At 35.0% G+C, this 14282-nt stretch overlaps 1 protein-coding gene across 1 annotated transcript in view; it reads left to right on the top strand.

Annotated features, from left to right (window-relative positions):
* Nucleotides 1-6266: 6266 nt before the first annotated feature.
* The window catches only part of LOC149074196 (uncharacterized), a 30302-nt gene continuing 22286 nt past the window's right edge, over nucleotides 6267-14282 (top strand). Inside the window, exons 1-3 of the mRNA XM_089247349.1 lie at nucleotides 6267-6280; nucleotides 8845-8916; nucleotides 13019-13090. Of these exons, the coding sequence (XP_089103475.1) occupies nucleotides 6267-6280; nucleotides 8845-8916; nucleotides 13019-13090 (158 nt within the window). The remainder of the gene's footprint in view (nucleotides 6281-8844; nucleotides 8917-13018; nucleotides 13091-14282) is intronic.

Here is a 14282-nt window from a genome sequence, read left to right as displayed (position 1 = left end):
TGCCAAGTTTTCAAGTGCGATGTTTGCTGATATATTTGAATTAAAAAATGAGAGAAAAATTGAGGTTATGTATAATGCAGCATAACTAGGTAAAGAAGCGTTGTCCGTTAGTTTATGCTGTTCTTCCCCACATTTTCTGTGATTTTTTAAATTTAAATATCTCAACGAATATTTACTCACTTAGAAACGCGGAATTTGCTTTGTAGTCTCTCACAAGAGACAGCGCATTAACTTTCTAATTAGGTTTCGGAGGACAGGGTGCCTGTATGAAAATTTATTTTTTTTATTTCAATAACTATATACAACCCCTTGCAATAAGAATGACGTATCTGAAGTCTACACGTTATTTGGATACTTTTTTTTATCTGGAAGTACTAGAATCCACTGTTCGCCAGTAATTTTCGGCGAGAGGAATTAGCTATGCACCCTGTATACATACTTATGTGCTATACATTATTTTACTAATTATTTATTACATCATTATATGTTTCATCAGCCTGACTACCCCCACCGACAGAACTTCAGGAGGTCTTAAATTGGATGATGCAATAACTGAAGCTTATGAAAGGTAAAAGGTTCAATTGATCGAATTACTCTAAATAAAAGTATCACTAAACATTCATCATAGAAAATGCTATTGTTAATCAAATATATGTCACATGCATACGAAAATTTATCACGTTATTAATTTAATTATTTATGCTAAAATATTTAAATCCCATGCCTTTTGCTAATTTCTAATAATAATTATTTCAAATTGAATATTGTAATTAAGCATAAAGCTATTCATTATCACTCTACATAACGGGGAATTTTTTTAAAGAAGGATTCTGAATGTTTCTATAGTTTAGGCATTGGATGTGGAATTAATTCTGAATTTTCTGTAAATTTTATTTACTTCAATATGGTCACTCAAACAACCTTGATTTTCTTTATGCAGCATGAAAAGTAAATGAAAAAACCATGAACATCGCACATATAATTTTTTATGTGCCTAAATATTATCTTTGTTTCATCCGATTTTTAACATTATTTTCTCAAAAAAATTTTGATTAGTAGTATTTATGAATTATAGACATTTTACACCGAACAAAACTATTATATAGTTATGCTACATATTATTTTGCTAATTTTTTATTACATATTTCATCAGTCTGATTACCACCAACGACAAAGAAATAACTTGGGAAGACTTCAAGAATCTTCAAAATTATAAGCATCAATTGACAATATACACTGCTCATAACAAAAATCACTCTGAACACTTTTCATACTGAAAAGATTACAAAATACAGTTTTTATTAAGGTGGAATACAGTGTCCAAGTAAAACCATAACAAAATTGCGTTCACAATCGAATTACCGGAATTTTCATCCCTCTAAGAATTATCGGAGTGGCCAAAATCATCGCTATTGTGAAAATAAGACACACCCCCGCGCAGGGGTCAAATTTTGTAAAACCCCTTCTGAATCACATCATAAAATGAAACTACTGACCGAATTTCATAAATATAGCTTCACTAGTTTCGGTCAGGCATGAGTTCTCTGCGTAACCTTTGAACCCCCTTATGACCCCCCTTAGGGGTCGAATTTCGAAAATCCCTTTCTTAGTGGGTCTTTACTTCATAAAATTAACTACTGACCGAATTTCATATTCACAAGTTCATTGGTTTCGGCTCGGCGATGATGAATCAATGAATCAGTCAGTCAGAACGTGTCATTATACAAAGATTAAAACAAGTGTCATAGGAACTAGGGTTGCTAGTCTTGAAATATTATCTTATGGGGGTTTTGGGGGACACGGCGACCTCAATCCCGTGAAGAAATATCATGTTTATATTTCTCTAATTTATATTGCGTATTATTCATTGATTTCATAATGTAAATTGCTCCACAGCAACTAAGTGACACCCTCCTCCTAATCAGGCATTCCGATGAGACAAATCAGACATAACACTAGATACGCACTCGGGCTATTAGGTTTACACACTTTCTTCCAGACTCTACCACAAAGCTGGACTAGAAGATATCTGGGCAACGGGATAAGTCCGGTGGCAAAGTCATGGCATTCATTCATTCAGGGATGCCAGACATGTCGTATACGTTGTAAGACAAAAAAAAAAAGATTATTGCAATGCGTTCTACCACCTTTCAGAAATTGGCCCCAGGGCCGCAACTGGGAGGGGGGGAGCAGGCGGGTCTCGTGCCCCAGGCGCTGGACTGGAGGGCGCGCAAATTTTACTTTCAAACCTCTCCTTCAACATTACAAGGGGGCGCCAAAATGCGCACTTGCCCCGGCCGACAAAGCATCGACGCATCTAGTGTTATGCCCTGATTGGCCCAACTATTTTGTGAAACACATAGTATATTTGCTTATTCCTGAATGTAACGGAACGTGAACAATTGTATATATATATATATACCCTATTTTAAAAAGAGAAAAGAAATAATTTTTTTTTCTAAAAAACGCATTAATAAAATGTTAGAAATCTGGTCTAGAATGAAATTTCCAAATGCGGTCTAAGAGACCACTCGTTAATTCTAGGTAAAAGTAATTTTCACAAATAATTTCAATGAAATTTTTTTTTGTCAAAAGATTCCTTTCGACGAATTAAGAAAAATCACAGAGTGAAATTGTCAAGTTTCGAAAAATTTTAGATATAGTGGGTGATCAAAATTAAAAAGCGGTCATAATGTGACCGCTCGGTACTAAATGTTAAATAAGGTTTTCATTCCGTGCACGGTCCATCAAATAACAAATTCATTTTCTTGAAATTGCTTCATGAAATTCGCAATATGAATTCGCAGCGCTTTTTAAACATTTTTGTCTATGAAAAAATAAATAAATATTTTGTGTGGACACAATACAAACTCATCTAACCGCATCTCAATCCAATACAGTGATACCTCGGCTAACAAACGCCTGGGATTACGAATTTTTCGGTTAACGAACATTTTTTTCCTGATTTTTTCTGCCTCGGTTAACGAAAATTTTCTTTGATATGGATGTATGCACTAACATGAAACAGCCGCATCTTGAGCTTAATTTATTGCCAATCATCACACTTACTGTCACTCGAGCCCGATTTACTCATGCCCACCTCTGAATGATTTCTCTAGATGTACCTCACTTCTCTTTCTGACCGTTTTTGAACCATTTCGTGTAAAATGAAAGATTCCGCTAATAGAAAATACATTGGGGAAAAAAGCAGAACATGTTTTTAGAGCAAGCATTCTTTCAGCTTAAAGCCGGATTTTCCTAGGAGTAGAACTTTTGCGCAGCGTGAAAACGCTGATTGGTTAAGAACCTGAAATTCAGGTTTTTTTTACCAATCCGTGTTTTCACGCTGCACGCATCGTAGAAAACCTGCTCCTAGGAAAACCCGGCTTTAGAGTCTTAACCTTATCTTTTCCATCTGCATGTATCAGACACAGTTGAGCTGATCAGATGACAAATGACCTACGAACTCGACTGGGTTGTGCCAACACCTTCTATAACAGAAAGCCTCCGCGCGATGCTCGTGACGCCACTGAAGTCGTACATTTCACACATGGTCATTGAATATACGGCAAAAAAAAGGAAAAAAATTCGTATACGTCGGCCTGCTATATCCAATAGGTACATGCAACTAAAGAGTAACTTCTTGCAACATCTCTTTCGACGCCGCAGGTAAAGAGTTGAAGAACTCATTTGTAAGGTTATGTATTTCCAATCTCGTGCACTGCAAAAACATCAGCGAGAATGCAATACTATTGAAACTATTTCAAGTATTCTATATGGTTTATACTATGCTCAAGAAGTACAACAGTTTCCTCGATAGTATTTCTTTTCATTAACTGTTATGTGATCTCCATATTTTCCCCATTGAGTTTATATTTCAAATAAAGCCCGTACACACTGCTGGATGATACGTTTATGGTGTAAAACTAGCATGCAGAGTGCATAGCTAACTTCTCTCACCACAAATTACTGGCGAACCGTTGATCCTAGAGTCATACTTCCAATTAAGAAAACGTATCCAAATAACGTGTATATTTCACATACGTCATTCATATTGTAAGGTGTTGTATAGTTAATAAAATAAATCAACTTTTTCTATGCTGTTATCTTTTATTCACAAATCTAATTAGAAAGTTGTTGCCCGGTCACTCTCCTGAGGCCAACAAAAGAAAAATGCCAAGTTTTCAAGTGCGATGTTTGCTGATATATTTGAATTAAAAAATGAGAGAAAAATTGAGGTTATGTATAATGCAGCATAACTAGGTAAAGAAGCGTTGTCCGTTAGTTTATGCTGTTCTTCCCCACATTTTCTGTGATTTTTTAAATTTAAATATCTCAACGAATATTTACTCACTTAGAAACGCGGAATTTGCTTTGTAGTCTCTCACAAGAGACAGCGCATTAACTTTCTAATTAGGTTTCGGAGGACAGGGTGCCTGTATGAAAATTTATTTTTTTTATTTCAATAACTATATACAACCCCTTGCAATAAGAATGACGTATCTGAAGTCTACACGTTATTTGGATACTTTTTTTTATCTGGAAGTACTAGAATCCACTGTTCGCCAGTAATTTTCGGCGAGAGGAATTAGCTATGCACCCTGTATACATACTTATGTGCTATACATTATTTTACTAATTATTTATTACATCATTATATGTTTCATCAGCCTGACTACCCCCACCGACAGAACTTCAGGAGGTCTTAAATTGGATGATGCAATAACTGAAGCTTATGAAAGGTAAAAGGTTCAATTGATCGAATTACTCTAAATAAAAGTATCACTAAACATTCATCATAGAAAATGCTATTGTTAATCAAATATATGTCACATGCATACGAAAATTTATCACGTTATTAATTTAATTATTTATGCTAAAATATTTAAATCCCATGCCTTTTGCTAATTTCTAATAATAATTATTTCAAATTGAATATTGTAATTAAGCATAAAGCTATTCATTATCACTCTACATAACGGGGAATTTTTTTAAAGAAGGATTCTGAATGTTTCTATAGTTTAGGCATTGGATGTGGAATTAATTCTGAATTTTCTGTAAATTTTATTTACTTCAATATGGTCACTCAAACAACCTTGATTTTCTTTATGCAGCATGAAAAGTAAATGAAAAAACCATGAACATCGCACATATAATTTTTTATGTGCCTAAATATTATCTTTGTTTCATCCGATTTTTAACATTATTTTCTCAAAAAAATTTTGATTAGTAGTATTTATGAATTATAGACATTTTACACCGAACAAAACTATTATATAGTTATGCTACATATTATTTTGCTAATTTTTTTATTACATATTTCATCAGTCTGATTACCACCAACGACAAAGAAATAACTTGGGAAGACTTCAAGAATCTTCAAAATTATAAGCATCAATTGACAATATACACTGCTCATAACAAAAATCACTCTGAACACTTTTCATACTGAAAAGATTACAAAATACAGTTTTTATTAAGGTGGAATACAGTGTCCAAGTAAAACCATAACAAAATTGCGTTCACAATCGAATTACCGGAATTTTCATCCCTCTAAGAATTATCGGAGTGGCCAAAATCATCGCTATTGTCAAAATAAGACACACCCCCGCGCAGGGGTCAAATTTTGTAAAACCCCTTCTGAATCACATCATAAAATGAAACTACTGACCGAATTTCATAAATATAGCTTCACTAGTTTCGGTCAGGCATGAGTTCTCTGCGTAACCTTTGAACCCCCTTATGACCCCCCTTAGGGGTCGAATTTCGAAAATCCCTTTCTTAGTGGGTCTTTACTTCATAAAATTAACTACTGACCGAATTTCATATTCACAAGTTCATTGGTTTCGGCTCGGCGATGATGAATCAATGAATCAGTCAGTCAGAACGTGTCATTATACAAAGATTAAAACAAGTGTCATAGGAACTAGGGTTGCTAGTCTTGAAATATTATCTTATGGGGGTTTTGGGGGACACGGCGACCTCAATCCCGTGAAGAAATATCATGTTTATATTTCTCTAATTTATATTGCGTATTATTCATTGATTTCATAATGTAAATTGCTCCACAGCAACTAAGTGACACCCTCCTCCTAATCAGGCATTCCGATGAGACAAATCAGACATAACACTAGATACGCACTCGGGCTATTAGGTTTACACACTTTCTTCCAGACTCTACCACAAAGCTGGACTAGAAGATATCTGGGCAACGGGATAAGTCCGGTGGCAAAGTCATGGCATTCATTCATTCAGGGATGCCAGACATGTCGTATACGTTGTAAGACAAAAAAAAAATGATTATTGCAATGCGTTCTACCACCTTTCAGAAATTGGCCCCAGGGCCGCAACTGGGAGGGGGGAGCAGGCGGGTCTCGTGCCCCAGGCGCTGGACTGGAGGGCGCGCAAATTTTACTTTCAAACCTCTCCTTCAACATTACAAGGGGGCGCCAAAATGCGCACTTGCCCCGGCCGACAAAGCATCGACGCATCTAGTGTTATGCCCTGATTGGCCCAACTATTTTGTGAAACACATAGTATATTTGCTTATTCCTGAATGTAACGGAACGTGAACAATTGTATATATATATATATACCCTATTTTAAAAAGAGAAAAGAAATAATTTTTTTTTCTAAAAAACGCATTAATAAAATGTTAGAAATCTGGTCTAGAATGAAATTTCCAAATGCGGTCTAAGAGACCACTCGTTAATTCTAGGTAAAAGTAATTTTCACAAATAATTTCAATGAAATTTTTTTTTGTCAAAAGATTCCTTTCGACGAATTAAGAAAAATCACAGAGTGAAATTGTCAAGTTTCGAAAAATTTTAGATATAGTGGGTGATCAAAATTAAAAAGCGGTCATAATGTGACCGCTCGGTACTAAATGTTAAATAAGGTTTTCATTCCGTGCACGGTCCATCAAATAACAAATTCATTTTCTTGAAATTGCTTCATGAAATTCGCAATATGAATTCGCAGCGCTTTTTAAACATTTTTGTCTATGAAAAAATAAATAAATATTTTGTGTGGACACAATACAAACTCATCTAACCGCATCTCAATCCAATACAGTGATACCTCGGCTAACAAACGCCTGGGATTACGAATTTTTCGGTTAACGAACATTTTTTTCCTGATTTTTTCTGCCTCGGTTAACGAAAATTTTCTTTGATATGGATGTATGCACTAACATGAAACAGCCGCATCTTGAGCTTAATTTATTGCCAATCATCACACTTACTGTCACTCGAGCCCGATTTACTCATGCCCACCTCTGAATGATTTCTCTAGATGTACCTCACTTCTCTTTCTGACCGTTTTTGAACCATTTCGTGTAAAATGAAAGATTCCGCTAATAGAAAATACATTGGGGAAAAAAGCAGAACATGTTTTTAGAGCAAGCATTCTTTCAGCTTAAAGCCGGATTTTCCTAGGAGTAGAACTTTTGCGCAGCGTGAAAACGCTGATTGGTTAAGAACCTGAAATTCAGGTTTTTTTTACCAATCCGTGTTTTCACGCTGCACGCATCGTAGAAAACCTGCTCCTAGGAAAACCCGGCTTTAGAGTCTTAACCTTATCTTTTCCATCTGCATGTATCAGACACAGTTGAGCTGATCAGATGACAAATGACCTACGAACTCGACTGGGTTGTGCCAACACCTTCTATAACAGAAAGCCTCCGCGCGATGCTCGTGACGCCACTGAAGTCGTACATTTCACACATGGTCATTGAATATACGGCAAAAAAAAGGAAAAAAATTCGTATACGTCGGCCTGCTATATCCAATAGGTACATGCAACTAAAGAGTAACTTCTTGCAACATCTCTTTCGACGCCGCAGGTAAAGAGTTGAAGAACTCATTTGTAAGGTTATGTATTTCCAATCTCGTGCACTGCAAAAACATCAGCGAGAATGCAATACTATTGAAACTATTTCAAGTATTCTATATGGTTTATACTATGCTCAAGAAGTACAACAGTTTCCTCGATAGTATTTCTTTTCATTAACTGTTATGTGATCTCCATATTTTCCCCATTGAGTTTATATTTCAAATAAAGCCCGTACACACTGCTGGATGATACGTTTATGGTGTAAAACTAGCATGCAGAGTGCATAGCTAACTTCTCTCACCACAAATTACTGGCGAACCGTTGATCCTAGAGTCATACTTCCAATTAAGAAAACGTATCCAAATAACGTGTATATTTCACATACGTCATTCATATTGTAAGGTGTTGTATAGTTAATAAAATAAATCAACTTTTTCTATGCTGTTATCTTTTATTCACAAATCTAATTAGAAAGTTGTTGCCCGGTCACTCTCCTGAGGCCAACAAAAGAAAAATGCCAAGTTTTCAAGTGCGATGTTTGCTGATATATTTGAATTAAAAAATGAGAGAAAAATTGAGGTTATGTATAATGCAGCATAACTAGGTAAAGAAGCGTTGTCCGTTAGTTTATGCTGTTCTTCCCCACATTTTCTGTGATTTTTTAAATTTAAATATCTCAACGAATATTTACTCACTTAGAAACGCGGAATTTGCTTTGTAGTCTCTCACAAGAGACAGCGCATTAACTTTCTAATTAGGTTTCGGAGGACAGGGTGCCTGTATGAAAATTTATTTTTTTTATTTCAATAACTATATACAACCCCTTGCAATAAGAATGACGTATCTGAAGTCTACACGTTATTTGGATACTTTTTTTTATCTGGAAGTACTAGAATCCACTGTTCGCCAGTAATTTTCGGCGAGAGGAATTAGCTATGCACCCTGTATACATACTTATGTGCTATACATTATTTTACTAATTATTTATTACATCATTATATGTTTCATCAGCCTGACTACCCCCACCGACAGAACTTCAGGAGGTCTTAAATTGGATGATGCAATAACTGAAGCTTATGAAAGGTAAAAGGTTCAATTGATCGAATTACTCTAAATAAAAGTATCACTAAACATTCATCATAGAAAATGCTATTGTTAATCAAATATATGTCACATGCATACGAAAATTTATCACGTTATTAATTTAATTATTTATGCTAAAATATTTAAATCCCATGCCTTTTGCTAATTTCTAATAATAATTATTTCAAATTGAATATTGTAATTAAGCATAAAGCTATTCATTATCACTCTACATAACGGGGAATTTTTTTAAAGAAGGATTCTGAATGTTTCTATAGTTTAGGCATTGGATGTGGAATTAATTCTGAATTTTCTGTAAATTTTATTTACTTCAATATGGTCACTCAAACAACCTTGATTTTCTTTATGCAGCATGAAAAGTAAATGAAAAAACCATGAACATCGCACATATAATTTTTTATGTGCCTAAATATTATCTTTGTTTCATCCGATTTTTAACATTATTTTCTCAAAAAAATTTTGATTAGTAGTATTTATGAATTATAGACATTTTACACCGAACAAAACTATTATATAGTTATGCTACATATTATTTTGCTAATTTTTTATTACATATTTCATCAGTCTGATTACCACCAACGACAAAGAAATAACTTGGGAAGACTTCAAGAATCTTCAAAATTATAAGCATCAATTGACAATATACACTGCTCATAACAAAAATCACTCTGAACACTTTTCATACTGAAAAGATTACAAAATACAGTTTTTATTAAGGTGGAATACAGTGTCCAAGTAAAACCATAACAAAATTGCGTTCACAATCGAATTACCGGAATTTTCATCCCTCTAAGAATTATCGGAGTGGCCAAAATCATCGCTATTGTGAAAATAAGACACACCCCCGCGCAGGGGTCAAATTTTGTAAAACCCCTTCTGAATCACATCATAAAATGAAACTACTGACCGAATTTCATAAATATAGCTTCACTAGTTTCGGTCAGGCATGAGTTCTCTGCGTAACCTTTGAACCCCCTTATGACCCCCCTTAGGGGTCGAATTTCGAAAATCCCTTTCTTAGTGGGTCTTTACTTCATAAAATTAACTACTGACCGAATTTCATATTCACAAGTTCATTGGTTTCGGCTCGGCGATGATGAATCAATGAATCAGTCAGTCAGAACGTGTCATTATACAAAGATTAAAACAAGTGTCATAGGAACTAGGGTTGCTAGTCTTGAAATATTATCTTATGGGGGTTTTGGGGGACACGGCGACCTCAATCCCGTGAAGAAATATCATGTTTATATTTCTCTAATTTATATTGCGTATTATTCATTGATTTCATAATGTAAATTGCTCCACAGCAACTAAGTGACACCCTCCTCCTAATCAGGCATTCCGATGAGACAAATCAGACATAACACTAGATACGCACTCGGGCTATTAGGTTTACACACTTTCTTCCAGACTCTACCACAAAGCTGGACTAGAAGATATCTGGGCAACGGGATAAGTCCGGTGGCAAAGTCATGGCATTCATTCATTCAGGGATGCCAGACATGTCGTATACGTTGTAAGACAAAAAAAAAAAGATTATTGCAATGCGTTCTACCACCTTTCAGAAATTGGCCCCAGGGCCACAACTGGGAGGGGGGGAGCAGGCGGGTCTCGTGCCCCAGGCGCTGGACTGGAGGGCGCGCAAATTTTACTTTCAAACCTCTCCTTCAACATTACAAGGGGGCGCCAAAATGCGCACTTGCCCCGGCCGACAAAGCATCGACGCATCTAGTGTTATGCCCTGATTGGCCCAACTATTTTGTGAAACACATAGTATATTTGCTTATTCCTGAATGTTACGGAACGTGAACAATTGTATATATATATATATACCCTATTTTAAAAACAGAAAAGAAATAATTTTTTTTTCTAAAAAACGCATTAATAAAATGTTAGAAATCTGGTCTAGAATGAAATTTCCAAATGCGGTCTAAGAGACCACTCGTTAATTCTAGGTAAAAGTAATTTTCACAAATAATTTCAATGAAATTTTTTTTTGTCAAAAGATTCCTTTCGACGAATTAAGAAAAATCACAGAGTGAAATTGTCAAGTTTCGAAAAATTTTAGATATAGTGGGTGATCAAAATTAAAAAGCGGTCATAATGTGACCGCTCGGTACTAAATGTTAAATAAGGTTTTCATTCCGTGCACGGTCCATCAAATAACAAATTCATTTTCTTGAAATTGCTTCATGAAATTCGCAATATGAATTCGCAGCGCTTTTTAAACATTTTTGTCTATGAAAAAATAAATAAATATTTTGTGTGGACACAATACAAACTCATCTAACCGCATCTCAATCCAATACAGTGATACCTCGGCTAACAAACGCCTGGGATTACGAATTTTTCGGTTAACGAACATTTTTTTCCTGATTTTTTCTGCCTCGGTTAACGAAAATTTTCTTTGATATGGATGTATGCACTAACATGAAACAGCCGCATCTTGAGCTTAATTTATTGCCAATCATCACACTTACTGTCACTCGAGCCCGATTTACTCATGCCCACCTCTGAATGATTTCTCTAGATGTACCTCACTTCTCTTTCTGACCGTTTTTGAACCATTTCGTGTAAAATGAAAGATTCCGCTAATAGAAAATACATTGGGGAAAAAAGCAGAACATGTTTTTAGAGCAAGCATTCTTTCAGCTTAAAGCCGGATTTTCCTAGGAGTAGAACTTTTGCGCAGCGTGAAAACGCTGATTGGTTAAGAACCTGAAATTCAGGTTTTTTTTACCAATCCGTGTTTTCACGCTGCACGCATCGTAGAAAACCTGCTCCTAGGAAAACCCGGCTTTAGAGTCTTAACCTTATCTTTTCCATCTGCATGTATCAGACACAGTTGAGCTGATCAGATGACAAATGACCTACGAACTCGACTGGGTTGTGCCAACACCTTCTATAACAGAAAGCCTCCGCGCGATGCTCGTGACGCCACTGAAGTCGTACATTTCACACATGGTCATTGAATATACGGCAAAAAAAAGGAAAAAAATTCGTATACGTCGGCCTGCTATATCCAATAGGTACATGCAACTAAAGAGTAACTTCTTGCAACATCTCTTTCGACGCCGCAGGTAAAGAGTTGAAGAACTCATTTGTAAGGTTATGTATTTCCAATCTCGTGCACTGCAAAAACATCAGCGAGAATGCAATACTATTGAAACTATTTCAAGTATTCTATATGGTTTATACTATGCTCAAGAAGTACAACAGTTTCCTCGATAGTATTTCTTTTCATTAACTGTTATGTGATCTCCATATTTTCCCCATTGAGTTTATATTTCAAATAAAGCCCGTACACACTGCTGGATGATACGTTTATGGTGTAAAACTAGCATGCAGAGTGCATAGCTAACTTCTCTCACCACAAATTACTGGCGAACCGTTGATCCTAGAGTCATACTTCCAATTAAGAAAACGTATCCAAATAACGTGTATATTTCACATACGTCATTCATATTGTAAGGTGTTGTATAGTTAATAAAATAAATCAACTTTTTCTATGCTGTTATCTTTTATTCACAAATCTAATTAGAAAGTTGTTGCCCGGTCACTCTCCTGAGGCCAACAAAAGAAAAATGCCAAGTTTTCAAGTGCGATGTTTGCTGATATATTTGAATTAAAAAATGAGAGAAAAATTGAGGTTATGTATAATGCAGCATAACTAGGTAAAGAAGCGTTGTCCGTTAGTTTATGCTGTTCTTCCCCACATTTTCTGTGATTTTTTAAATTTAAATATCTCAACGAATATTTACTCACTTAGAAACGCGGAATTTGCTTTGTAGTCTCTCACAAGAGACAGCGCATTAACTTTCTAATTAGGTTTCGGAGGACAGGGTGCCTGTATGAAAATTTATTTTTTTTATTTCAATAACTATATACAACCCCTTGCAATAAGAATGACGTATCTGAAGTCTACACGTTATTTGGATACTTTTTTTTATCTGGAAGTACTAGAATCCACTGTTCGCCAGTAATTTTCGGCGAGAGGAATTAGCTATGCACCCTGTATACATACTTATGTGCTATACATTATTTTACTAATTATTTATTACATCATTATATGTTTCATCAGCCTGACTACCCCCACCGACAGAACTTCAGGAGGTCTTAAATTGGATGATGCAATAACTGAAGCTTATGAAAGGTAAAAGGTTCAATTGATCGAATTACTCTAAATAAAAGTATCACTAAACATTCATCATAGAAAATGCTATTGTTAATCAAATATATGTCACATGCATACGAAAATTTATCACGTTATTAATTTAATTATTTATGCTAAAATATTTAAATCCCATGCCTTTTGCTAATTTCTAATAATAATTATTTCAAATTGAATATTGTAATTAAGCATAAAGCTATTCATTATCACTCTACATAACGGGGAATTTTTTTAAAGAAGGATTCTGAATGTTTCTATAGTTTAGGCATTGGATGTGGAATTAATTCTGAATTTTCTGTAAATTTTATTTACTTCAATATGGTCACTCAAACAACCTTGATTTTCTTTATGCAGCATGAAAAGTAAATGAAAAAACCATGAACATCGCACATATAATTTTTTATGTGCCTAAATATTATCTTTGTTTCATCCGATTTTTAACATTATTTTCTCAAAAAAATTTTGATTAGTAGTATTTATGAATTATAGACATTTTACACCGAACAAAACTATTATATAGTTATGCTACATATTATTTTGCTAATTTTTTTATTACATATTTCATCAGTCTGATTACCACCAACGACAAAGAAATAACTTGGGAAGACTTCAAGAATCTTCAAAATTATAAGCATCAATTGACAATATACACTGCTCATAACAAAAATCACTCTGAACACTTTTCATACTGAAAAGATTACAAAATACAGTTTTTATTAAGGTGGAATACAGTGTCCAAGTAAAACCATAACAAAATTGCGTTCACAATCGAATTACCGGAATTTTCATCCCTCTAAGAATTATCGGAGTGGCCAAAATCATCGCTATTGTCAAAATAAGACACACCCCCGCGCAGGGGTCAAATTTTGTAAAACCCCTTCTGAATCACATCATAAAATGAAACTACTGACCGAATTTCATAAATATAGCTTCACTAGTTTCGGTCAGGCATGAGTTCTCTGCGTAACCTTTGAACCCCCTTATGACCCCCCTTAGGGGTCGAATTTCGAAAATCCCTTTCTTAGTGGGTCTTTACTTCATAAAATTAACTACTGACCGAATTTCATATTCACAAGTTCATTGGTTTCGGCTCGGCGATGATGAATCAATGAATCAGTCAGTCAGAACGTGTCATTATACAAAGATTAAAACAAGTGTCATAGGAACTAGGGTT

Source organism: Pholcus phalangioides, unplaced genomic scaffold, assembly GCF_987345545.1.
Source record: "Pholcus phalangioides strain wild (caught in Gottingen) unplaced genomic scaffold, Ppha-v1.0 ptg000017l_1, whole genome shotgun sequence".
NCBI lineage: Eukaryota > Metazoa > Arthropoda > Arachnida > Araneae > Pholcidae > Pholcus > Pholcus phalangioides.
Note: the sequence above shows the minus strand (reverse complement) of the source record. Positions and strands in the feature narration are given on the sequence as shown.